The following is a 26436-nucleotide window of genomic DNA, read 5'->3' as shown; positions in this document are numbered from 1 at the left end:
TGGCCTGGAGAGCCTCCCAGGCCCTGCACAGGGTACCTGGCTGCACCCACGACTCCAGAGTGCCAGCCCCTCTGGTCAGACCATCCTGTTGGAATCTTCATAGGCCACAGTGTTGCAGCAAGTGACACAAACACACCTGGACGCCTGCCCCACATTCACCAAAACCTGAATCTCAACCCAAATACCCACATGGCTGGCCTCAGATATACCCACTGGGGTAGAGTGGGAGGAAGCGGCCCCCACCTCAGCCAACACCAGCAGCATCTCACTGTGTAAGAAGCTGGGCTCTGGAACATTTTCTGGGGCCGCCTGGGGCTGTGGAGGCCCCTGTGCTTGCTAAGTTTGGGACAGGGACTACACACGGAAACCTCACGGTGTTTCAAGAACAGCCTAAGAGTGGGGAAGGTGTGAGGCGGGGTGGGGCAGGGGCTGGGGAAGTGGGGGCAGGCTCTGCTGGCTCTGCCCAGCCCCAGGGGGACTTCAGAAGACCAACATGTTTGGCAGCTACATTAGAACATGTATTTAAAAGCATTAAAAATATCTGCTGCTATAAAACCTCCGCCGCAGGCAGGAGTTTATTGGGAACCACGAGTGTGCGGTGCTGGGGGCATCTCTCAGGCGGGCAGGACGGCCCCCCAGGCTTAACTCAGGACACCCCCAACAGGACTGAGCGGCCCCATGGCCCCTCGGCCTGAGGCCACTGAGCTCCGCCTGCCCCAGGCTCCCTGAGGAAGCAGAGTCCTGACTTTCCGGAAGAACAGGACACGGAGGCTCTGGGTGGCTCCTGAGACCAGAGCACGCCTTCTGCGATCCACAGCTCAGCACCGTCCTTCTGGCCTCCCAGCCCCGGGCCGAACGCTGGGGTTAATAAGCAGAGCAGTTATTCGGCTCCTGGCAGGAGCTCCCCCGTTAGTTTCCAGGTTGTGAGCACATTCATACTTAAGACTGTTTCTCTTTGTGTTTTAAGGGTCTGTCTCTGTAGTAAACTGAAATGTTAACAGAAATGCAGCTGGGCCCCTCCTAGCGTGGGGCGGGAGGTGGGCCTCTCGGTGGGTGGGGCTAGAAGGTGGCCTTGGAGTGTCCGAAGATGCAGATGGGGAAGTGCTTCACGTGCGAGGACCACTGCGCGGCCAGCTGGAAGAACTTGACGTCGCTGCACTCCACCCCGTCGATGAGGACTGTGGGAGAGGGCTGCCTGACCGCCTGCCCCCTGCCCACCCTGTCCACCTGCCTGCCTGGCCCACCAGGCTGGGTAGCAGCCAGGGGTACAGGATGAGAAGGAGCCCCATGCTGGAGGGCACCAACACTTTCCTCAGGGACTCGGGGGCTCCAGGGTCACGCTGGCTCCTGAGGGACGCCGTTCCTGCCCCTGCCCTTCCACACCTCAGAGCCCTGGGGGGTGAGGAGGGCAGCACTTCCCCCAGGGCTGCCTGCAGGTGGGAGGAACAGACCCCACCGCCTCCTGCCAGGCGCTGCTTGTCCACATCCATCTCCACCTGCACAGGTGGGAAGACACTGGGAGCCCCCTTAAAACAGAGACCCCTGTGGGGAGACAGGGCCATGCTGACCTGGAGGTCATCTGACCCGTGCTCAAAAAGAGGAAAGCCTCTCAGAGCTGTTTCTGAAACAGGTACTTGCAGAGTAACTCCAAAATGCTTTTAAATTACAAGTCACTATTTTTAGGCTGGGTGTGGTGGCTCACACCTGTAATCCCAGCACTTTGGGAGGCAGAGGTAGGCGGATCACCTGAGGTCAGGAGTTCGAGACCTGCCTGGCCAACACGGTGAAACCTCATCTCTACTAAAAATACAAAAAATTAGCTGGGCGCAGTGGCGTGCACCTGTACTCCCAGCTACTTGGGAGGCTCAGGCAGGAGAATTGCTTGAACCTAGGAGGCGGAGAGTGCAGTGAACCAAGATTGCACCATTGCACTCCAGCCTGGGTAACGAGCAAAACTCTGTCTCAAAAAAACAAAAAACAAAAAACAAAAAAACAAGTCATTATTTTTAAAAAGCAAAAAGGGTTGAAAAATTCTTTCTCAGCATTTGGAAAGTTGTCATCCTCACCGAGGGCTTCGTGGAATGTGCGTGTCACAGCAAGACACTGCAGCTCCTATGGTGGACTCCAAAGCAGCCCTGCTATGCTCTCGCCCACGTCCCACTTTCCAGACCCCGGGGCCCGTGGCGCTCACCCCGCAGCATGTTCTGCTGCTGCCTGGCAGTGCAGATGAGCCGGCTGATGCCCTCGATGCACTGGCTCTTGGACTCCACATCTTTGTCCTTCGCTTTCTTGGGCAGAAACATCACTGGAAGGAGAAAAGAGGCCCTGCTGTCATCTTGCTGCTCCTTCAGGGCCAGGGCTGGGGGTACGTGTGGGGGAGGCACTGGGGGCTCAGCTGGCCACGGCCCCACTCACCTAGGAAACCTGCCTTCCACGGTGACAGAGGAGTTGCTCTCCTGCCCGCCCAGCTGGCCTCTGCCTGAGGCCCTGGTCAGAAGCGCCTGACCCTCATTGCCTTCAGGGTTTAGGCTCCCTCACCCCACCCGCCCCTGCCTGCGCACGTGGGCTGCCCGAGGCCAGCCAGGAGGCTGCCATCCCTGTTGACTTCGAGCCGCCCGCTCCCGCCGAGCTGCCCTTCTGCGCCGTGTGGCCGTATAGCCTGTCCCACCTCACCCTTCTTGTTCTTCTCCTTGGTGACCACGGTCATGGACATGGTGGGCGTGGCCGCAGCCTCGCCGCTGCTGGGCAGCCTGCTGACCTGGAGGGACCGGAAAGTGCACTTGAGCGTGTTTTTGGTGACAGGCAGGTCCTTCTTCTCGGCGTCCCTCTTCCTGTCCGCGGGCTGTGCTGTTGTCCAGTAGTCCACCTGCAGCCCCATCAGCTCGGCGCCGACACCCTGGCTGGGAAAGGCAGAGGGAGGCGCTCACACCTGCATCCTTCGGCCTAGTGATGGGGACATCACTGTCCCTGTGACAGGCCAGGAGGTGACAGCCAGCACCTATGCCAACTTGCCAGCAGAGGAGGGTGCTTGGAGCATGCTCTGTGGAGCTGTTCACATGCCCAGTCACCCCCAGAAGGGTCCTGCATAAATCACAGGGAGCCATCCTGTGTAGATTACAGGGAGCCTGGCGACAGGAGAGCCCCGGCCTGGGGGGCCCGTCCACCCACTCTCCTGGCGACAGGAGAGCCCCGGCCTGGGGGGTCCGTCCACCCACTCTCCAAGCTGTCCCTTGGAGTCTTGAGGGCCTATGTGAACCAGCTCCCTCAGGCGCAGCCTGGAAGGAGCCAGCGGTTGGAAACACAGAGGCAGGGGGTCAGGGTCTGCTGTTGTGAGCCCTGCACGCAGCACCAGCACCATGCCTGGCCTTGGGGCCTACACCCTCTATGGCTTAGTTACACTTGAGTAAGGTCTGCTTCAGAGAGACCCACGCGGGCTGGCGGGGCCTCAGCACAGCTGTCAAAGCCGACCCCATAAGGACCGCCTAGAGACTCTCATCTCTTGCGGCTTCTGCCCTCAGCTTGTTTTTAAAAGCCCCAATGTGTGCAGAGCTGAGAGACAGCCCAGCACAACGCCCATGTTTATTCACTGTGTGGGAGTTTCTGTCCCCTAGAGGTCCTGCCCCCAACCCCTGATCTGTGGCAGGAGGTGGCCAGAGAGGCCCCAGCCGTCCTGCAGAGCCCCTCCGTCTGCATGGCCGACAGGCCAGGTGCCCTGGGAGGTGGATGTGACGTGCGGGAGGATGACTGAATCAGGCAGCACGTGGTGGGGTGGGCAAGTGAAACGTGCTGAGCCGCGCGGCGCCTTTACCTGGGGGAGGACAGGCCTCCGCTCACCGATGGGGAGGAGGGCGGGGTGGGCGAGGCCTCCTTGGCCGCAGGAGACGTGGACGGTGGGGTGGAGGAGAGCGCGCCAGAGCCCGAGGGGGCTGCGTCGTCCGAGTCGCCTTTGGGGAGGAGTCATAGGGCAGGCTGAGCCCACCTGTTGCTCTGCCCAGGTGGCACCAGGCCCTCCGGAGCAGGATGTGGCCAGGCGGCCAGGCAGACCCTAGGGGTGGGCAGGGCGGGAGTCCCCATTGGCCTGTGTGAGATGGGAGGGTCTCAGATGCTCCTCCGTTTTTGGATCACGGCCCTGCCAGCCTTGATGTGGGGCTTCATGACAGCAGTTCCCGGAGGATGAACCCCCCACAGAGCAGAAGCACCACAGCAAGACTGGAACGTGGCAGCTCTCAGGCCCTGAAGGGTTGGTCTGGTCTGCAGGACCAGAGTGACTGTGCTCCCGCGGCCCACCCACGGGCCATTCACAAGGCCTCAGGGTGGGATGGTGTTACCTGATGTGGCGGAGGATGGCTCCACAATTCCAACCTTCACAACCTAGAAAATAGGCACTGGCTGGTGAAAGCCGTGGGGTTCAGCTGGCCACTGCCTTCCCAGCGGGGCTCCTGCCTCCCACCATGGCCACCACTCCCATGATGCAGGAGCAGCCACGTGGGGACAGACAGTGCTCAGGGTGCGTGGCCTCAGCAGGAGGGACTGCTCTCTCCCAAAGGCGGCCCTCGGGGCAGCTGCAAACCACATGTCCAGTAAGACCAGTATGCTGGTGAAAGGGACCCTGGCAGACCAATGGGGATAGGCCCCGGGCCTGGCAGGCCCTGCATGGCAGCCATGAGCCACAGGTGGTTGTATAGATCTACCGTGAATCCCAGTGACTCAGTGGGATTGCATGGGAAGGCCTGTGTGCCCGAGCATGGCATACTCTTGTCACCAGAGAAAGCTCCTTGGGCAGCCGCTGTTCAAGATGAACTCCACCCTCCTAGAGGGCCAGTCATCACCCCAGAGCCCTCAGCAGACCCAACCACTGCACGATGCACGGAAAGGCCTCTGTTCCACCAGTGGGGAAACTGAGCCCAGAGACCCTTCCCCTGCCCGGGCAACCCGTCTGCCAGGTCCTGTGGGTCTGTCTCATGGCAGACACCTGGTGGGAGGGAGGCCACACAACAGGATGAAAAGATGGGCAGGGAATAGGCTGTGGAGACCCAGGGCTGGCAGGGAGATGGCCTGGCTGGCAGAAGCAGCCCTAACCCTGGGCAGGGCAGGAACTGAAACCCACACACTGCAGGCCACAGACCCAGAGTGGACACTGGGAAGCTCCCGGGGCCTTGGCTTCCTAGAGGACAGAGGCACCCTCTCCAACCCAGGCAGGGTCTCTCCTCTCGAGACGCTGGGTGTTCCTGAGGTCTTGCCCCACCGAACTGTCTCTGCTTCCGTGGATCAGCCCCCAAGGCAGAGCTAGGGGGAGCCAACAACCTCTGGCTCCACACCCAACTCCGGTAGGGAAGGAAGCGAGCTTTGAGAGAGGCCAGATGGGAAGGCAAATTCCCAGCTCATATCTGTGGGAAGGTTCTGGAATATATGAAGTCCATCCTCAAATGTTCTGACTATAAAAGACAAGTTGGTGGGTATGTGGTTTCCCATCACATCAAGATGGCCAGTACTCACCCCGACAAAGGGAATGAACTTTTGGGAGGACTCTTCGTCAGGGCTAAGAGCAAGGAAACAGACAGTTAAGCTCTCCTCAGGGCACAGCCCCGCCTGTTGGGCACAGCTCCCTCTTGGCCTGAGAACCTGGCGCAGCCCCAGGGCCACGACCCTGCCCCAGTCGGCCCTGCCCAGTGTCCCAGCCCCACTCATCCCCAACCACTGCCAGCCTTGGCCTGACCCCCAGGACCAAAGTTTGGGCCCCTTCTGACATGCTGACATGCAAGAAGGACAAAGGGGTCTCTGTACACCCATGGTCAGGACAGGCCAGAAGGCAGAGCTCCACGGAGGGATTCACTCAGCTATCCTAGGTGCCCAACGCCCACACAGCCAGCTCAGCCCCACCCAGCCTACATTTCCGCTACTCCACCAAGCTGGGCACCCCTGCTCCGCTGGAATAAGGGCAGCTACTGGTGCCCTGGGACTCCCAGGAGGAGCCTGGGCCCTCTCTGGTAATCAGCAGCACCAAAGCCAGGGCGGAGAGGTTTTCTCCAGACCATCTGGGTAATGTCCGTGCCCACGAGAGGCCACTGTACCAGAACACCCCAAGCACAGCCTGCAGCAGGCCCAGCACGCCCCAGGCCATGACCCGCGTGAGATGATGTGCTCAGTGGGCAGTGGAGGTTTTGTCTGGACTTGGCCCCATACACCATTTGGCAGATAACAGCAGCCTCTTCTAGAGGTCTGGTCACAGCCCGTCCACGTGAAGATGCCAAGGGTGTGAGTAAAGGAGCTGTAAGGCTGCTGAGAGGACCCGTCTGTCTTCCCCTGCGATGTGTGCGGCTCAAGCAGGGCTGTCCTGTGGTCTGGCTCACGTAGGCTCCTGCTGACTGTGGCCACTGCAACCTGGGCTTGGGCCCAGGAAGCTCTCCCACAAGACAAGGGGCCAGCACAGCATGAGGCCCTGCCGGCAGCTAGGGTGAGGTGGGGCATCTCCTTCTGGGCCCCAGGAAAGATCCAGAGGGCAGGCCTATCCTGAGTGGTGGAATGGGTCTGGTTCCCCTCTTTCCTTCTCTCTGCTGGCCTCAAGGCTCCCCGTGGCCTGCACTTAGGGACAGGGGTGCCTCCCCGCCCGGCTTCCTCAGCCAGACCACATCAGCAACTGGTGCCGTCTCTCTGGGCAGTTCTCCCAGCCGTCTCTTCTGTCTCATTTCCCCAAACTGCAGAGTCTGATGCCAGCAAGTGGCTGTCTTACAGGTGGAGACTGTGCGCACACATTGCAGAGGAGCACCTGTTGCCCCTGGAGCACTGGGGGCAGGACAAGAATGGCCAGGCCAGCAGGGTGCCCCTCAGGGACAGCCCTGCACCAGGTGCAGGACATGGGCTCGGCCAGGGGCCCCGGCCCTCCCTTGGGTTGTTGTCCAGCACAGGGAGAATCCCTTGCAGGAAAGAGGCCCAGGAGAGGATGCCACAGGCCCAGCCCGGCCGTCCGCCTGGAGCACCAGCTCCCAGGACCAGCAGCACTATCTCCCCAACAGCCTTGATCCCAGTGCTCCACACCAAGTGTGCCCACAAGCAAAACAGCCCCTGCCCGGGGGCCGGTCCAGAGGACACTCCCAGGAGGCAGCCCCCGCGGCTGGTCCCAGCAGGTGCCATCCCTGTCTTCGCAGCGCCAGTGTGAGGAGACAGCGGCTGGCAAGACCCACCCTCCCCGGACGCCAACCTGGATAGCTCCTGGCCTGCCCTCTGCAGAAGGCCTGGCAAATGCGTCTGGATGAAACCACCTACAGATTTCGTCCATCCCATTAAAGATGCACCAGGCCTAGTTCCATTTCTAAGGAAAAGAGAGTTGAAAGATAAACTTTCCCCTCTTCTTGTCCAGTTCAAATAACATAAAGCGATGCACATCCTGTGTTCAGGCCCGCCTCTGCCTCAGGACGGCTCAGGGCGACCTCTTGGCCCCCCAGCACCCTGGCTCTGTCCACAGCTGTCAAGCAGGAGTGCCTGGACGTGGCCCTTGACATCCCACTATCCTCGTTGAGCAGACCAGTGTTTGGAAATCTCAGTGACATCTGTGTCCTCCCAGGCACGTGAAAAGGCACAGAAGGCAGGTGGCGGCTGCTGGTCCCCAGGGCACAGGTAGCTCCAATTCCCGGGGCCACCTGCCCTCTGCCGAGCCAGACCCCCCACTGAGCCAGCCATGGCAGGGTGGCCTCCCATCCATGCTGTGCTCTGAGGCCCATGGGGCAGTGCGTGGCACATGAGGGCTGAATGCAGGAGCGTTACAACACAGGGATGTTGCTGGAACTCTCAAAGCCAAGCTGCACCTCTGGGCCATGCAGACAGCACCCAGCCCTGGACATGGGCTGATATGACAGGGATGACACCAGCTGGACACTGAGACCCACCCTGACCCTGGAGGCACACACATGTCCATGGAGGCAGAGTGGTCAGGAGCGTAAGGAGCAGACCACCGCGGCGTGGGGAGGCCCCGCAGGCACGGAGGGCGCAGATGCCCTGGGGGCCACGCTGCATGGCTCTTGGCAAGCTGCCGGATGCCCGAGCAGCCCTTTTCACCCATGCGTGCTGCACGGGCAGGCTGGGGCTTGTGGCCACCCTCCAGGCCTGGCCTGCCCTCATAGAAGGAGTGCCATTCTGGGCAGAGGAGGGCAGGCCAGCAGGGATCATCTCACAAGGGACTCTCGCAGGGGAGCCTGGCTGGAGAGGACTCTGCACAGGTCCCCTGCCACAAGGGCTGTGCCACCACCTGCCACCTGCCCTCTGTCAGCCTCCCGACTGACTCTCCTCTGGGTAGAGACAGCAGGTAAGACACTCATGGCCTTCGCTGGGTTCCTTCCAGGGCCCCAGGCAGCCAGTGTCACCCCTGTAATGCGGAGGCAGCCAGAGTCACCCCTGTAACGCGGAGGCAGCCAGTGTCACCCCTGTAACGCGGAGGCAGCCAGTGTCACCCCTGTAACGCGGAGGCAGCCAGTGTCACCCCTGTAACGCGGAGGCAGCCAGTGTCACCCCTGTAACGCGGAGGCAGGGGCAGGAGCAGGGTGGGAGTGGGTGTTAGGGTCCCCTAAGGCCCTGGCTTGCTGCTCGGAAGAGTAGACCTGGGAGAGACAAGAAGCTGCATCCACAGCCGGAGGCAGCCCGGGCAGCCAGAGCATGCTGCAGGCTCTTCGTGCCACAGCTGGGGGCAAGGGCGCAGGCCACCAGGGGTCAGCAGGGGAGAGGCCCCCATGGCTGGTCTTTCACCTGCAAAGGCTTGTTTAGCAGGACAAGACGTAGGATGCTCAGCCCCCTTCCTGTGTCTTCCTAGCGCCCAGCCCTGCAGCTGTGGGTGGTCCCAGGCTGTCCACTTCGAGCAGCTCCTAGGCCTGCAGTATTTCTCGCAAGGGGGCCCCAGGGACCCAACTACCCTGCACTGGGGTGGGGGGTGGGGGTGGGTTTCCTAGGACAGCAAATGACCTCACGCAGGGCAGAAGACACGGAGCGGAGAACGAGCCCCATGGGAGGACCGGCAGGGTCCCCCACCCTGCAGCAGGACACACCTGGCCAAGGAAAAGGGATGGCTCTGTCTGAAAGGGCAGCTCGGGGGGTGCCTGGGACTTGGCTATAAACATGAAAGGTTTTAGGGGGTGAAGCTGCCTCGGAACAAAAGCTCTTTACCCCCATTTGGAGGTCTCAGTAGTTTGGCTCCATCTCCAGGTAAGCCACAAGATACTGGTAAGCCCTCTCTGCTGGTCCCGGGTGCTCATGGGAGCCCTGGGAGCCAGGCTCTGCAGCATGTAGGCAGCCCAGGGCACAGCCGCTGACTGCCATGTCACCGGGCCTGCTCCTTATCTACTTGCCTCAGCGTCTCCATGCGTAGGGCGTGCACCAGTGCCCCTGCTAGGCTGCTGCCAGGTTAACAAACATGAAGGGCTTGGGGCACAGCCTGGCCCAGGTGGCCCTGGTGTCTACATCAGCCACTCACTCCTGGTTTAAAACGAGGAGGGGCTAAACCTGGCCACTTCTTAAACCAAAACCCAGGGCCAAACCAGAGGGGAGGCAAGGCCTGCCTGGCTGATCTGCAGGCTTCAGGGCTCTGGGGTGGAGTCCCAGCACACAGGCCTGGCCCGGGGACAGGAGGGTGCATCTGCTGCTTTCCTGACTCAGTGTGAGAGACTGGATGGAGGAAAAGGGTCCACGTCAGCGCCAAGTGACTCCGGTTGGGGCCACCTGCCCTCCCCAACGCAGGCTCTCAGCCTGCAGCTGGTGACCCTCAGGGCCTGACTCCCAGTCCGGAGACAGGACAGCAGGGTGATCCGGATGGTGACGCTGCTAAACAAGCCCTAAAGACCAGCCTGGGGAAAGACAGGGTGAGAGGCAGACCCAGAGAGCCATACCTTAAGGTAAAGTCAAAATGAAAATGCTTTTTCCTTTTCAGAAAGCCACCAAAAGAGAAAACACAGACACGTTATGATGCCCTCAGGAGCCCTCCGGGGACTGCCGAGGGCACTCAGTGGCTCCCGCCTCGCTGGGGTTCCTGTGTGGGAGAGCCCGTGAGCGCCGGCTCTGCGCCTTGCACTCAGCTCTCTCCCCTGTAGTCTAGGGAAGTGTGGGACAGCTGGCGCCGGACGTGCAGGGAGGCGGCGCCGGGTGGGACAGACAGGTCTGTGCAGGGCTTTCAGCCCGGGGCTCCTGAGCACTGTCCTGCTCTGGGCAGGTGAGGACACAGGCTGATCACTCACCCACGGGGCCTGAGGCCCAGGGACTCCTCGGTTCCCCAGCCCGGGAAACCCAGTCTGTGGAAGGAACAGGTGCCCAGACTAGAGGAGCTGGGCCACTGCCACCCTAGCCCATGACAGCTGTCCATCCTGCCAACTTCTCATCACGCGGGCTTTCAACATGCACAGAAACAGGTGTGGAAACGGCGCTTACTATGAGAGATCTGGGGTGGGGGAAGCGCCCGCTGTCAGGAAGGCCCGGAGGTGCCCGGCTGACCTAGGCTCTGGTCTAAGCCCAGTGCAGGGTTTTTCGGCCTACCAGGCTGAGCCCAGCAGCGTGTGGGGAGGCCCGCGGAGGGCTGGTGGCTGGTAACAGCCTGTGGCATGGTACCCGGGCCCACCGTGTTACCTCTTCTGCTTGTAGGTCAGCATGGCCTCTGCGATGGGGAGCTGGTGCGCACAGTTGGCCCCTGCGATGTACTGGGTGATGCGCGACACAATGTCCGGCGTGTCCTGTACTGCAGGGGGGGGAAGTGGTGGCGGGTGAGGCTGGCGCCAGGTGGGGTTTCAGGCGGGGCTGAGCCGGACCTCCCCGGTGCCCTACCCAAGCCTCCCACACCCCGAAGTGTAGCAGGGCTCGCTGGCTGTGGCTGAGGGGCCCCGGTCCTCTACTCTCAAGGCGGTACCAGGGCAAATGCGGGAAGACCTGAAGGGCTGTGCCGGCCGCTTCCCAGACAGGCCCCACAGCTTCCAACATTCCAAAGCTCAGGGGAACAGGAGGCGTCCTAGCCAAGGCCCCAGCGGGCCCTGTCCATGGCCTCTTCCCTGAGGCTGAGCCTGAGCAGGTGCAGGGCCTCCTGGGCACGGCATCTGGGGAGACCAGGGCCCCTTCCTCCCGCAGTGGCGTGGGCTGTGGACGCGCCCGGGCCTCACCCGCACTCTGGGCCTCCAGCTTGTTGAACAGGTCTCTCCAGGCCAGGTCCTGGAAGAAGTTGTTGTAGCGGTAGTCCACAGAGCCTAGGTACCTGGCCACGGGGTGGGAGCCTGCATGCCAGGGGTGGGGCTGGTGTCACCACTGGGGACTCGAAGCTACAAGGCTCCCACCGCAGCCCAAAAGCTGGGCCACCTGACCCCGCGCCTGTGCTGCTGCCTTCCAGACAAGCCTACTTTCCTGCCACCGAAAGAGAAAGCCACCACTGCCCCTCCCTGGTGGATGCCTGAGGCCTCGCTGAAGGAGTCCCAGCCCTGAGCTGAGGTCCTAGAGCCCTGAGTGCCACTGAGGAAGGCCCAGCAGGGCACATATGACCGTGCAGAGGCCTCGGCTGGCTCAGGGCTCTGACGTCGGCATCGTGAGGGCCACAAGGGAGAGACCCTGTGGGCCTCCGGACCTTTTCAACAGATTAAGGCTGGATGGGTTGGTTTTGTGGCAAAGACACATTGTTTGGATCTAAAGAAGTAACAGAGTTCGACGACACAGGACCTGGACGATTTGAGAGGATTAATAACCAGCCCTGCTTTGCACTTCTGACTTGGGAAATCGAAACTGGCATTGAGTTATCACAGCGACTGACGGAGGGGACACCCAGCTCAGGCCCCTTCAGAGGGCAATGGCTTTATCTTGACCCAAATATGGCTGTTTTAGGGCAATCAAGTTATCCTGCATATAATTAAAATTAACAAAGTGTTACTGTATCAAACAAACATTTAAAAACAACAAATGGGCGGCAAGCAGGGACCCCACACCACGTCACACCACACCATGCCACACCACGCCACACCACACGCCACACCATGTCACGTCACACCACACCACGCCACGCCACGTCACACCACACGCCACGCCACGTCATGTCACACCACACCACGCCACGTCACATCACACCACACCACGCCACACCACACCACGCCACGCCACACCGCCCATGGCGTCTGTGCCCAGGCCCAGGTGAACGGCGCGGTGCTCACCCAGCGGGATGACCAGGAAGCGCATGTAGCCAAGCCAGTCGGGCGTCTTGTGGGACAGCTGCTCCACGAAGAGCCGCAGGATGGCGCTGAGGTAATGCTGCGCTCCCGCCACAGCGATCTTCACGGGGGTCGGGGGCTGGGAATTGCAGTTGCAGCTGCAATCCAGAGGCAGGTGGGACGGAGAGGGGACAGACGCCTCAGGGGAGCCGTCCTCCATCCAAGGATGCCAGTGTGAGCCCAGGGGGCTCTGTGCCTGTGGCTGCTCATGCCACAACTGCCCTGGAGCTGCCCAAACCCAGGACCCCCACATGCCCGAACGTGCCCAGGCTGAGGGGCCACACAGTCATGACCTTGGCCCAGGCTTCCAAGGACGGGCCAGGTGGCCACCCCTCCAGTGTGGCAGGACACCTGCCAGGCTGCTGCTCCCACCCACAACTGAGGGCAGGCCAGGCTGCGAGGAGCCCATGGGTCAGCCTCTGTGGACACCAGCCACAGCCCCAGGTGCAGAATGCGCCCAGCCCCAGAGCAATGGGTAGAGGTGGGGTGCAGGGACCCTGAGGGGTACTTGGGCGGTGAGTACAGGGTGGAGCCCAACTCACTATCTCTGTATCCGTGAGACGATGGTGCTGAAGGCTGCCTGGACGTCTGCGGGAGAGCACGTGCACACTACGGGGAGCGTGTGCCTCTGTAGGACGTCGGAGAGGAACTGGCAGAGGACAGGCAGACGCTGACTTCAGCACAGCCGCCTGGGCCACCCCCAGCACCTGACCCTCACCAAAGCTCTCAGGGTCTCCAGAGACCCCAGGCACGTCCAGGCAAACCACAGCCTGCAGCTCCAGCACCTGGGTGTGCCAGGTTGGGGGCAGGTTCAGGAGCCCACTCTCCTCTGTCCTACACCCTGACCCTCCACTCCACGAGACTGCACCTCTACCTGCCCCTGCCAGTCCGAGGTGTTGACGAGGATGATGTTTTCGGGAAGCTGGTCATCGGAGATGAGGATGTGGTTGAGCTGGTCATACACAGTCTTCCTGGGGATCTGGAGGCACACAGCCCTGTCCACACCCAGAAGAGAGGCACAGCGCCCATCCCCACCGCCCCAGCCCTGGTGTCTGCAGTGCCCCTGCAGCTGTGCACCGAGGCTCAGTGGCAGGAAGAGAGCTGGTCAGCTGGGAGACCCCCCTTGGGCTAAATCAGCCAAGCAAGGAGGCCGCCCTGGACCAGAGAGGGCAGCAGAAGGACTAGAACTCGCCCTGGGGTCCACATGGCCTTCCTGACAAACCAACCGTGACCCAGCCGTCCTGTGTGCAGCAGGCGCCCTCCAAAGCCCAGGCATGCTCCCAGCAACCTTGGCCCCCTGCACTTCTCTTTTTGCCCTGCCCTGGTTGGTGCCAGGGTGACCACGAGCCCTGCCTCCTGGTCATGCTACGCCCTCTACCCCCACCTGCACCTGCACCTGTAGCTGGCTCCGGGCATCCGGGCAGCGCTCGTTGTCCAGACTGTTGGCCCGCTCATTCTGGGGCCTCGCTGCCTGCCGCTCTTTCAGGGACGTGCTCCGGCCCCGTCGGCCAGCCTGCTTCCCCTCGGACCTATTGTGGACCAGGACAGGCTAAGTGGCTGCAGCAGCAGGAACAGGGACAGGGGCACGGGCAGGCTTGCAGTGGCCTACACATTGTGGTGGGGACAGGGAAGGGTGAGCACAGGGCTGACTGATGGGCAGTGGGAACACAGGCCACACAGAGAGGCCACCAGCCCTGGGAGGACCATAGCAGCAGCTGAGTATAAGAGAGGCCGTGCCCCCAATGGGACCCCATGCAGCTCTGCCTGTGAGACTGCAAGCCAGGCCAGGAGCCTTGGAGCCACCGTGAGGACTGAGCTCACCCTCCCTGCCCGGGCCAGGAGCTGGGCAGAGCCAGGTATAGGCCAGTGCAGGGCGCTGAGGCTGCCAGGGCGACCTGGCTCCAGAGCGCGGACACACGCACCTGGGTGCCGCCGTAAGGTGAAAGTCAGTGCCCAGACTCACTGCTTTGGAAAAAATCCCAAATATCACAGAAACATGAAATTGATACCCTGGAAGAATCAAGCTGGTGGATGTGTGTGTTTTGGCTGAGGCAGGGGCTACTCAGGGGGCTGTGGGCGCAGCTGCAGAAGGGCAGACACGCCTGACCCTGCCCTCAAACACGCAGGGCGGAATGTGGGGCTGCAGGCTTGATACCCAATGCTGGGGCAGGGGGTTTGCTTCTCCCTTTTAAGAGGGATGAGGCCCTGAATCTGCTGTCTACACCCGAGGGAACTCAGGCTGGTCTGATAGGCACCCACCCCGACTGATGCCCCTGATGGCCCCTCCCCTAACAGCTGCATCGCCAACCCGCCCAGCCGCCCAGCCGCCATCACCTGGTGGAGGGGATGACAAGGGACTCTGTCTTGGTGATCCGCCCGCTGGGCGGCAGCCTCTCTGTGAACACGTCCAGGGTGGAGGCTTCAGCCTCGGGGCTGTCCTCAGGCTGTCCAGGCTGCTCCCTCGGGCCCGGCACACCCTGCTGACCAGAGACATTCCTGGAGCCTCCCATGGAAACCGCACCCGTGCTGCAGCCTCTCCAGCCATGTGGCCTCTGGCTTGGGTGAGGGTTTAGGCCTCTCTAGGCTGTGGCTCCTATATGTGGACCCGGCCATACACTGACCAGGGAGCCTGCCTGAGCTCAGTTCCAACCACAGGGCTCCCATCCAGGCCATGCAGGGTGACCAGAACCCAATCTCCCAGGACCTGACCTGCCCTGGGCCCAGGACCCCCTAACTAAGGAGACCCCATGCAATGCAGTAGGGGGAACCAGGCATTCCTGGGTGCCATCCACCTGATGGTGGGGTGAGTCCAGGTACCCTGATCCTGAAGGTGGGGTGACTCCGGGGCACCCGGACCCTGAGGGTGGGGTGAGTCCAGGGTACCCGGACCCTGAGGGTGGGGTGAGTCCAGGCATCCTGACCCTGAGGGCGGGTGGAATCGAGGCACCCTGACCCTGAAGGTGGGGTGAGTCTGGGGCATCTGGACCCTGAAGGTGGGATGAGTCCAGGCACCCTGACGCTGAAGGTGGGGTGAGTCTGGGGCACCTGGAGGTCCCTGAGGGTGGGGGGGGGTCCAGGCGCCCTGACCCTGGGGGTGGGGGGAATCCAGTGTGCCCTGACCTTGAAGGTGGGGTGAATCCAGGTGCCCTGACCCTGAGGGTGGGGGGGTCCAGGCACCCTGACCTTGGGGGTGGGGGGGAATCCAGTGTGCCCTGACCCTGAGCGTGGGGGGTCCAGGCACCCTGACCCTCAGGGTGGGGGAATCCAGTGTGCCCTGACCCTGGGGGTGGGGGAATCCAGTGTGCCCTGACCCTGGGGGTGGGGGGAATCCAGGTGCCCTGACCCTGGGGGTGGGGGAACCCAGTGTGCCCTGACCCTGGGGGTGGGGGAACCCAGTGTGCCCTGACCCTGGGGGTGGGGGAACCCAGTGTGCCCTGACCCTGGGGGTGGGGGAACCCAGTGTGCCCTGACCCTGGGGGTGGGGGGTCCAAGCGCCCTGACCCTGGGGGTGGGGGAATCCAGTGTGCCCTGACCCTGGGGGTGGGGGGAATCCAGGTGCCCTGACCCTGGGGGTGGGGGAACCCAGTGTGCCCTGACCCTGGGGGTGGGGGAACCCAGTGTGCCCTGACCCTGGGGGTGGGGGGTCCAAGCGCCCTGACCCTGGGGGTGGGGGAATCCAGTGTGCCCTGACCCTGGGGGTGGGGGGTCCAGGCGCCCTGACCCTGGGGATGGGGGAATCCAGGTGCCCTGACCCCAAAGGTGGAGTGAATTTTGGGATACTCTGACCATCCAGCAGCCTGGCCACCCCGGAGGGCTGACCCCACCTCTGCACACCAGGTGTGACACAAGGACCTACATGTGAGTCCCGCCCCTCTGGGTCAGACCCTTAAAGGCAGCATTGGCGTGCCTGGTGTGCGGAACGGGTGGGTGTGGCCCGAGCCTGCTTACGAGGGCCACCGTGTCAGAGACACTGTCACTTGGCTGCCTGCCTCCCAGGGACCGCGTCTTCTCGGGCGCGTCAGCCTGTGGGGGAGGAGATGGGAATCAGCTTGTGCTCAGCTACAGGTGCCAAGGCACTGACTTCTGGGCTGGGGATCCGGGGGCTCAGGGGAGGCCCGGGGCAGCTGCGTGGCAGTGCGCTAGATAGCAGGCGCAGAGTGGCTCCAGGACAGCTGGGTAGGGCCCTGGGCCCAGGCCGTGCTGGGAGATTTGGGCCACACCACAGCCCAGTCAGACCACGGTCTGCTCTGGGAGATCAGTGTGGCCCCACTCACCGGGCTGGGGGGCTCCCTGTGGCTGCGGACGCTGTGGATGCTCCCGATCTCCGTTTGCGAGCTCGAGTGTGACAAGCCTTCAAAGTACGGCCTGGCTCAGGGAACAGGGGAGGGGGAAACATTAATTTCCAGGACCCTTCTTGCACTGGAAGTGCGGTTCTCCCACCACACCTGGAGGGACAGACTGGAGAATCCAACGGCAGAGTAGAGCTGGGTCCAGAGAAGAGCCCATGTCAGTGCACACCCTGCTCGCGCCAACCGCAGCACAGGGCACAGAACAATTCTGGAGCTGGCAACGCCAAGCCCTGGGTCGACCTGGCTGCCCCTTCCTGGCTCTTCCACCCACCCTGATATCAGCTGCAGGAAACACACATCCCTGAAACTCATGGCCTTAGCTCCAGGCAAGGCTGCCGGAAACATGAAGGGGCTCTGGGGAGAGCTCCACGGGCCAGTCCTGCTGGAGGGCAGCCCTGGGATCTGCAGTCAGCCTGCAGCAAACAGGCGAACATGCTCAACAAAACGACGAGGGCACATCAGATGAAGCAGGCCCTTCCAGACCCACCAGCAGATCACACCACCCAGGCCCATCCAGGTCCTTCCAAACCATCCAGGCCTGTCCAGACTATCCAGGCCCTTCCAGGCTCACCAGACAGATGCAGACCACCCAGGCCAACCCAGACCATACAGGCTTTTCCAGACCAACCAGGCCATCCAGGTTCTTCCAAACCATCCAGGCCAACCCAGACTATCCAGGCCTTTCTGGACCACCCAGGTCTTTCCACACTATCCACACTGATGCAGGCCACCCACGCCTTTCCGGAAAACCCACACCTTTCCAGTCCAACCAGGCCAATCTAGACCATCCACACCTTTCCAGACCCCCCACGCCGTTCCAGTCCAACCAGGCCCTTGCAGACCATCTGGCCGATCCAGGCCATCCGAGCCAAATGTCTCATCTCTGGTTGATCTAATATGTACACAGAAGAAGGAGGAAGGGAGACCTACAGATTCAATGAGACTTAAAAGACCTTTCAAGTGAAAACAGTTGGACAGGAGGCCAGGCGCACTGGCTCACACCTGTAGTGCCAACACTTTGGGTGGCCAAGGCAGGTGGTTCGCTTGAGCTCAGGAGTTTGAGATCAGCCCGGGAAACACAGGGAGACCCTGTCTCTACAAAAAACATAAAAATTAGCTGGGTGTGGTGGCATGTGCCACTGGTCCCAGCTACTGAGGAGGCTGAGGTGGGAGAATTGCTTGGGCCCAGGCGGTTGAGGCTGCAGTGAGCTGTGATTGCACAGCTACACTCTAGCCTGGGTGACAGAGCAAGACCTTGTCTCAAAAAACAACTCCCCCGCCCCCCCCCCCCCCCAAAAAACAGACAGGACTTATGCAGTGTCTGGTGCCCCACCCTGGGTGACAAAACTACATGGAAACTCGTTGCTGCAGTGTGTGCCCATTCTAGATCATAGCCACGAGACGCACACGCCTCTCCCCAGACTATGAATGCCAGCTGGCCAGGGCTCTACAGATATAGTCACCACCACAGAGTTTAAGATGGGAGATGATCTGGGCCACACAGGTGTCTCCTACGGAATCACATGAGCCATTAAAGACAGAGAACTTTCTCCGGCTGAAGGCAGAAGAGATGAGGCAGGAAGGCCAGGGAGACCCAAAGTGTGAGGGGGACTTGACTGGGCCTTGCTGGTTCCGAAGGTGGAGGAGGGACCCTGGGCCAAGGTAAGAGGACAGTTGCAGCCGGGCGCGATGGCTCACACCTGTAATCCCAGCACTTTGGGAGGCCTAGGCGGGCAGATCACGAGGTCAGGAGATCGAGACCATGGTGAAACCCCGTCTCTACTAAAAATACAAAAAATTAGCCTGGCGCGGTGGCGGGCGCCTGTAGTCCCAGCTACTCGGGAGGCTGAGGCAGGAGAATAGTGTGAACCTGGGAGGCGGAGATTGCAGTGAGCCAAGATAGCACCACTGCACTCTGGCCTGGGTGACACAGCAAGACTCCATCTCAAAAAAAAAAAAAAAAGGACAGTTGCCAGAAGGCAAGAATGACCGCCAGCCACCAGGCAGCACAGGGCAGCCAGACCCCTGTCCTGTAGCCATACGGAGCTGAACTCCATCAACAACCATACTAGGCCTGCACCACGTGACCTCAGAGCCCCAGTCAGGGCAGCCACTGATACCTCCACCCAAGCCCAGCGAGACCCTGGCCAAGAATGAGGCCACAGCCTCCGGATGGCAACCTCTAGAACAGGAGGAACAGAGGCTGTTTTTGGTGGCCACATCCGCGGTCACCTGTTATGGTGGCTGCTGGCAACTGAAGCAGCAGCAAGTGGAGCTGGGGCTGCCGCACCAGGTCAGGTGAGGTGGAGGCTGCTGCATGGCCGCAGGGCTAACTGGGGCCGCGCCTCCAACATGCAGCAAGGCCACCTTCATGTTGTTTAGGTTAAAAAAGCATGACAGCAAAAGGTCTGCCAAGCCTCCTGACTCCGACTGGGGTCTCTGGCTCCTCAGCAGCTGCCCAGAGCCTGGCACCTGCCTTCTGCCTGGTGTGCTTGCCTCCCTGCCCCCAGCTGACTGGGGCCTCTACATCCAGACCCATGCACAGAGCTGTCTGCTCTGCATCCTCTCCTCCTGCCCAGGCCAGGCCCCCTCCAGCCAGTCCCCTCCTCCCACCCAGCCACAGAGACATCTGCCCTCCCTCTCCGCCTGCCTCTGCCGCCTCCTCCTCAGGGAGGTGCACCCAGCATGGGGGCTCTACTCCCCACCTGAGTGGACGGAGGTCCTCTGCAGTTCCCAGGGCATCCCCCAGTGACGGATCCCCTACAACAGGGTGCCAGGCCCAGCCCAGCCAGCACCCTGGGGGACCCCTCTCAGTCCTCCCCAGCCCAGAGCTTGCACCGCCTGGCCTATGACAGGAGAGCTGTCAATGCAGCCGCATACCTCTCCTTCCAGCCACCAGAGCCTTCCCAGGCTTTGAGGCAGCTGGCCCTGCCCACCCCGTCCCCAGGGCTGGACACGGGTCTGCTGGAGTGGCCGCAGAGTGGCCAGGGCATTTGAAATGGCTGTTCCTCCCCGCCCCGCCCTGCCCCGTAGGGCTCACCGCAGCTTTGGCTTGGGGGTGCTAAGGACGCTGTCGTCGTCTTCCATGTCGGGGCCGCTGTCGCTGGGGTGCTCCATGTCCAGCGTGTCATACAGGAGGTCCAGGTCCTCCTCCGCTTCGGGGATGTGCTCCGCAGGGTCCTGCTCCGAGTCCAGGACCTGCATGGGTGCCAGGCAAGCATGAGGACCAGGCAGGAGTTCCCTGCAGTGGCCATGCTGCCCCATTGGGGGCACCCGAGACCCCAGAGTCTGCGGGAACAATAGGAGGCGGACGCCCGGCCACCAAACCCCACTGCTCAGCACGGCTGTAGTCCAGCTTCTGTCTTGGAGCTTGGGATGATCACCGAGGCCCCCAGGTACCGGTGCGTGTGGTGTTACTCCACCTTGCCTGGGCTGGTAGTCATCCGGGCCACCAGGGTGCACGGAGGGCTTGCGTGCAGGCAGGTGAGCTCTGACGGGTGTGGGCCGCTGTGCAGCCACCACCACAACCAAGATACAAACTGCTCCCCACACCCAGGAGGCTCCCCTTTGCCCTCCTCTAGTGTGTCCCCTCCTTCAGCCCCAGGCCCCACAGATCTTACTCTGTCCCTGTACGTTCTGCCCCTTCCCGAGTGCTACCTAAGAGGGATCACGCTGCCTGCAGCTCTGAGGGTGGTGGGGGGCATCATCCACCCAGTGTGGCACACTTCATGTTCCTCTGTGTCTCAAATCTCACCTTGAATCGTAACCCCCATAAGCCCCATGTGCCAAGGGTGGGACGGGTGGAGGTGACTGATCCTGGGGGTGTTTCCTCCACGGTGTTCTCATAATGAGCGCGTCTTATGAGATCTGATGGTTTTATAAATGTCTCGCATTTCCCCTGCTGGCACCCACTCCGACCTGCTGCCCCGTAAATAAGGTGCCTGCTTCACCTTCTGCCATGATTGAAAGCTTCCTGAGGCCTCCCCAGCCATGCTGAACTGAGTCAACTAAACCTCTTTCCTTTATAAACTTCCTCAGATGGTTCTGCAGTGCACCACTGAGTGGATGGACCCCAGTCTAACGGATCACCAGCTGACGGGTGTTATGACCGTCACAGATGAAGCTGCTGTGAACGTCTGTGGGTCCATGCATGTGTGCGTTCACCTCCCTGAAGTCAACACTGAAGAATGGGGGTGCTGGGTGTCTGGCAACTGCTTCCTGTGGCTGCCACGCCACCTTACATTCCCCCAGCAGTGTGTGGGCTCCCCTGTTATACTCATCCTGTTGTATTCCATTTGTTCCAGCCATCCTAGTGGGGATCAAGCAGTGTCTCATTGTGGCTTGGTTTACATTTGCCTAATGACCAGTGATAATGATCATGATGATCACGTACTTATTGGCTACTTGTATGTCTTTGAAAAAATTGATTCAGAAAGATCCCTATCCTTTTTTTTTGGAGATGGAGTCTCGCACTGTCTGTCGATAGTGCAGTGCTGGAGTGCAGTGGTGCGATCTTGGCTCACTGTAAGCTCCGCCTCCTGGGTTTATACCATTCTCCGGCCTCAGCCTCCTGAGTAGCTGGGACTACAGGCGTCCGCCACCATGCCTGGCTAATTTTTTGTATTTTTAGTAGAGACAGGGTTTCACCATGTTAGCCAGGATGGTCTCGATCTCTTGATCTTGTGATCCACCTGCCTCAGCCTCCCAAAGTGCTGGAATTACAGGCTTGAGCCACTGCGCCCGGCCCCCTGCCCATTTTTTAATTGGACAATTCACTCTTCTTTGTTTTTGAGAAAGGGTCTTGCTTTGTTGCCCAGGCTAGAGTGCAGTGGCACGATCATAGTTCACTGTAGCCTCGACCTCCTGGGCTCAAGTGATCCTCCCACATCAGCCCCCAAAGTGCTGGAATTATAGGTGTGAGCCACTGTGCCTGGTTCTGACAAGTGATAATCACTTTATTAAAATAGTTGGCTTAAGCATCCGCAATGGTGATGTCAACCACAGCTCGCAGCTCAATTCCAACGGAGCAATCAGCTTCACAATCCAGGATGGACCAGGCAGGTCCACGAGCCGCTTATGGATTCTCGTCTGGAAGTGATCCTGTGTCTGAGAACCTTCACAAGGTGTTTTTCTCTTAGTGATTCTCAAAGTCTTGGCAGGCATCAGAGCTGGTCCTCTCACTTTGAGATTCTTTTTCTCCGTGCCCCTGATAAGCCAGCACACACCTTCAGGAATTTTACATTGCAGCTGGTCAGGGTAATTCTAATTTAAGGAATCACCCCACCGGCTCCAGAGGTGTCCTTCTGGTGTCTTTAAAAGCCATGGCTATGAGGCGGCTTCCTGGTCGACTTCTCGGCACAAGCAGACAGCAGTAAGTCAGGGCAGGAGTGGGCGGGCCCTAGCTCTGTGGCACCTGAGATTGCATCGTTTTCAAAGCAATGGACAATTCAGCTTTTAACTGGATTGTTTGTGTCTTTATTTTTCAGTTATAAGCATTCTTTATGTGTTCTAGATTCACGCCCCTTATCACAAACATGATTTGCAAAAAATATTCTTCTGTTCTACTGTTTCGCTTTCTTGATGGACTGTTTGGAGCACAAAAGTGTAAAATGTTGCTGTGGTCCAGAAAATCTTACCTTCTGTCGCCTGTGCTTTTGGTGTCACATCTAAGAAACCCCTGCCTAACCCAAGGTCATAAGATTGGCCCATTTTCTCCTAAGAGTTTTATCATCTTAGCTCACAGATGCAGGTATCTGATCAATTTCAAGATTGTTTGTTTGATTGTTTTTCTTTTGAGATGGAGTCTCACTCTGTCGCCCAGGCTGGAGTGCAATGGTGTGATCTTGGCTCACTGCAACCTCTGCCTCCCGGGTTCAAGCGTTTCTCCCACCTCAGGCTCCCAGGTAGCTGGGAATATAGGCACCTGCCATGATATGATGCCTGGCTAATTGTTTTTGTATTTTTAGTAGAGACAGGATTTCACCATGTTGGCCAAGCTGGTTTCAAACTCCTGACCTCAAGTGATCCACCTGCCTCAGCCATCCAAAGTGCTGGGATTACAGGTGTGAGCCACTGTACCCAGCTGATGCATTTTGAGTTAATTCTTTAATATAGTGTGAGGTAGGGGTCCAAATTCCTTTCGTTTGAGACAGGGTCTCACTCTGGTTGCCCAGGCTGGAGTGCAATGGCATGATCTTAGCTCACTGCAGCTTCCACCTCCTGGACTCAGGTGATTCTCCCACCTCAGCCTTCCGAGTAGCTGGGATTACAGGCACATACCACCATGCCTGGCCAATTTTTTGTATTTTTAGTAGAGATGGGGTTTCACTATGTGGACTTATGCAATCTGCCTGCCTCAGCCTCCCAGAGTGCTGGGATTACAGGCATGAGCCACCACAGCTGGCTGAAATTCCTTCTTGTGCACGTGGATATCCAGTGGTCCTAGCACCTTTCTTGAAGACTATTCTTCCCCCATAGATATCTTGACATCCTTGTTCACCATCATTTGCCCATAAATGGAAGGGTTCACTTGTGGACTATCACCTCCATTCCACTGATCTCTATGCCTGTCCCTGGGCCAGCCCCGCACAGTCTGGATTACTACTGTGGTTTTGTAGTATGTTTTGAAATTGGGAAGTATAAATCTTTTTTCTTCAAGACTGTTCTGTCTGCCCTGAGTCCCTTGCATTTACATAAAAATTTTAGATGGTCAATTTCTACAAAAACACAGCTGGAATCTGATAGGCACTGCGTTGAAGTTGTACATCAATTTAGGGAGTATTGCCACCTTAACAAGACTAAGTTTTCCAATTCATGAACATTTGACATCTTTCCACTTATTTATATCTTCTTTCTTTAAAAAATGTTTCATAGTTTCACTGTATGAGTCTTACTCATTTTAAAAATCAGGTTGCTTTTCCTCCTGGGTTTGGAGAGTTTTTAATATATCTATTGGATACAAATCTTTACCAGGTATGTTATTTGCAAATATCTTCTGTCAATCTGTGGCTTATCCTTTTTTTTTTTTTTTTGAGATGGAGTCTCATTCTGTCGCCCAGGCTGGAGTGCAGTGGCGCGATCTCAGCTCACTGCAAGCTCTGCATTCTCCTGCCTCAGCCTCCTGAGTAGCTGGGACTACAGGTGCCCGCCACCACGGCCAGCTAATTTTTCTGGATTTTTAGACGGGATTTCACCACGTTAGCCAGGATGGTCTCGATCTCCTGACCTCATGATCCACCCACCTCGGCCTCCCAAAGTGCTGGGATTACAGGCGTGTGCCACCACGCCCAGCCAGCTTTTCATTCTTTTAACAGTATCTTTCAGAAAGCAAATTTCTACTTTTGTTTATTGTGTTACAAAATATAAAACATAATATTTTCCATTTTTTCTATTTTTAGGTGTATAATTCAGTGGCATTAGTGCAGGATTCATATTTTTTAAGGCTTAGAATCTATGTAATTTAAATTTTAGGCTTTTACATTTAGGAACATGATCCAGTCAAGCTGAATTCTGCACATGGTGTGCACTGTCAAGCGTCAGTTTTTTTGTGAAAAGATACTTTCTCCGAGGAACTTGGCACCCTTGTTGAAAATCAAGTGACTCTCCAGGTGTGCCACCTTTTACAATGAAAAATACAGAAGGCAGCCCTCAGCGGAAGCTTTCCCTGTGAGCTGAAGCTGAGGGCTGCAGGGAACAGACTTCACTCTGGTTCATCCTCACAGGACGGGTCCTAAGCAGAGCGCTGCTCTCCTCCTCACCAGACCCACTGTGTGGCACCTGGGCACAGGGCAGCCTGGATGCCGGTGCTCTGTGGTCAGCCTGGGGGCTGTGAATGTTTATACCTCCAAAATTCCTATGCTGAAACCTGACCACCAAGGTGCTAGAATTAGCAGGCGGGGCCTCCACCAGGTGGTTAGGGCCCGAGAGCTCTGCCCTGCTGAGCGGGCTCGGCGCCCTGGTGAGGGACACCAGGTGGTTAGGGCCCGAGAGCTCTGCCCTGCTGAATGGGTTCGGCGCCCTGGTGAGGGACACCAGGTGGTTAGGGCCCGAGCTCTGCCCTGCTAAATGGGCTCGGCGCCCTGGTGAGGGAGGTTTGAGGGAGTTTGTCAGTCCCGTCCACCACACAAGACACTAAAGTGCCCTCTATGGGAAACAGGCCCTCAGACACCAAACTACTGGCACTTTGAACTTGGACTCACAGCCTCCAAAACTGTGAGAAATACATTTTGGTTGTTTATAAATTTCCCAGTCTAAAGTATTTTGTTACAGCAGCATGAACAATCTCAGATGGCTGTAATCCAGGCAGGCGACCTCGTCTCACTGTGCATCTCCTGCCCAATGAGGGTTGCTGTGAAGTCCTGGGCAGGGGGCAGTGCCAGGCGTGATGCTCCCAGTGGCCAAGACACAGGTTCGGAGCTGCAGTGGAGATGGTCCGGTCTTTGCAGGAAAGGGATGGATGGAAAATAAGGAAAGAAATTCCATCGCTCCATTAAAGTACTGTGTCGACATGTGTGAATTTCACATAAAACTGCGCAATTATCCCTATGAAAATGATGTCCTCTCCCTGAATGGTGTCTGTGATGTTGGCCCATCTTTTCACAGTTTGGGTTGTGAGTCTCGGAACCATAATCTGTGTAAGTGAAATGCATTCTGGGACTCAGTTCAGTTGCCCACGTGAGTGCAGAATCCCACGGTCAAGATTCAACCAAGAATACCCACCCCTGAACCCAAAGGCGCTCGACAGGGCTCAAGGAAGCCCCAGGCCAGGGAGCCGACTTGGCCAAGTCCCATCGTCAGCTGGACTTGGGAATGTTCCAATCCAAGATGCAAACCAAAAGATACAGGGGCCCAAGGACCACCCCAGTAGTGGAGCTGCCCTTCCTCTGCAGCCAGTTGGTGATGTTACACTGTTCTCAGAAATGCTGCCTGCCCCACCGGGCCACAAATCACCTGTTTCGGCACTTGCACTTGACAGCCTCGCTGAGTGTGTGCCCCCGAGGCTGATCCAGGTGCATCCCGAGTATGTTAGGACACAGCGCCATCTACAGGCAGCGTGCTCTCAGGCCGACAGGCGACAACACTGCTTCAGGGCTGAAATGCTTAAACGCCACCTCTTCACTTCCGGTCCTGAACCCAGGCACGTTTTTCTTCTGACATTAAAGAAACAACAAAGGCTGGACGCGGTGGCTCACGCCTGTAATCCCAGCACTTTGGGAGGCCGAGGCAAGCAGATCACTTGAGGCCAGGAGTTCAAGACCAGCCTGGCCAACAGGGTGAAACCCTGTTGAACCCAGGAGGCAGAGGTTGCAGTGAGTCGAGATTTGCATGTTTTTTTTTGTTTTGTTTCGTTTTGTTTTTTTTGAGACAGAGTCTCACTGTGTCGCCCAGGCTGGAGTACAGTGGCGCGATCTCGGCTCACTGCAAGCTCCGCCTCCCAGGTTCACTCCATTCTCCTGCCTCAGCCTCCCGAGTAGCTGGGACTACAGGCACCCGCCATCACGCCCGGCTAATTGTATTTTTAGTAGAGACGGGGTTTCACCGTGTTAGCCAGATGGTCTCGATCTCCTGACCTCATGATCCGCCCGCCTTGGCCTCCCAAAGTGCTGGGATTACAGGCGTGAGCCACTGCACCCGGCCGAGTGTTTTTTTTTCTTTTTGAGACAGGGTCTCGCTCTGTTGCCCAGGCTGAAGTGCAGTGGCTCGATCTCCACTCACTGCAGCCTTGGCCTACCAGGTTTCCTCCCAAATAGCTGGGACTATAGGTGCACACCACCACCCACAGCTAATTTTCGTATTTTACTGTAGAGACAGGGTTTCGCTATGTTGCCCAGTCGGGTCTCAAACTCCTGGGCTCAAGTGATCTGCCCGCCTTGGCC

At 58.9% G+C, this 26436-nt stretch overlaps 1 protein-coding gene across 6 annotated transcripts in view; it reads right to left on the bottom strand.

Annotated features, from left to right (window-relative positions):
- Positions 1 to 496: 496 nt before the first annotated feature.
- PACS2 (phosphofurin acidic cluster sorting protein 2) overlaps positions 497 to 26436 on the bottom strand; it is an 82275-nt gene continuing 56335 nt past the window's right edge. For 2 of the 6 annotated variants that reach the window (XM_007988042.3, XM_007988046.3), the window contains exons 9-25: positions 19602 to 19759; positions 16487 to 16577; positions 16161 to 16235; positions 14547 to 14689; positions 13603 to 13741; positions 13087 to 13191; positions 12755 to 12861; positions 12156 to 12310; positions 11124 to 11234; positions 10600 to 10708; positions 9870 to 9902; positions 5497 to 5539; positions 4329 to 4371; positions 3809 to 3944; positions 2674 to 2900; positions 2192 to 2305; positions 546 to 1178 (exon numbers count right to left, since the gene is read on the bottom strand). In XM_007988042.3, coding sequence (XP_007986233.3) covers positions 1060 to 1178; positions 2192 to 2305; positions 2674 to 2900; positions 3809 to 3944; positions 4329 to 4371; positions 5497 to 5539; positions 9870 to 9902; positions 10600 to 10708; positions 11124 to 11234; positions 12156 to 12310; positions 12755 to 12861; positions 13087 to 13191; positions 13603 to 13741; positions 14547 to 14689; positions 16161 to 16235; positions 16487 to 16577; positions 19602 to 19759 — 1908 coding nt within the window. In that variant the 3' untranslated portion in view covers positions 546 to 1059. Of the gene's footprint in view, positions 1179 to 2191; positions 2306 to 2673; positions 2901 to 3808; positions 3945 to 4328; positions 4372 to 5496; positions 5540 to 9869; positions 9903 to 10599; positions 10709 to 11123; positions 11235 to 12155; positions 12311 to 12754; positions 12862 to 13086; positions 13192 to 13602; positions 13742 to 14546; positions 14690 to 16160; positions 16236 to 16486; positions 16578 to 19601; positions 19760 to 26436 lie in introns of all 6 variants that reach the window. The other 4 variants (XM_007988049.3, XM_007988048.3, XM_007988043.3 and 1 more) reach the window with 3 other exon arrangements.

Source organism: Chlorocebus sabaeus, chromosome 24 (assembly GCF_047675955.1).
Source record: "Chlorocebus sabaeus isolate Y175 chromosome 24, mChlSab1.0.hap1, whole genome shotgun sequence".
Lineage (NCBI taxonomy): Eukaryota > Metazoa > Chordata > Mammalia > Primates > Cercopithecidae > Chlorocebus > Chlorocebus sabaeus.
The sequence above is the reverse complement of the archived record's forward strand: the minus strand, read 5'-3'. Positions and strand labels throughout refer to the sequence as shown.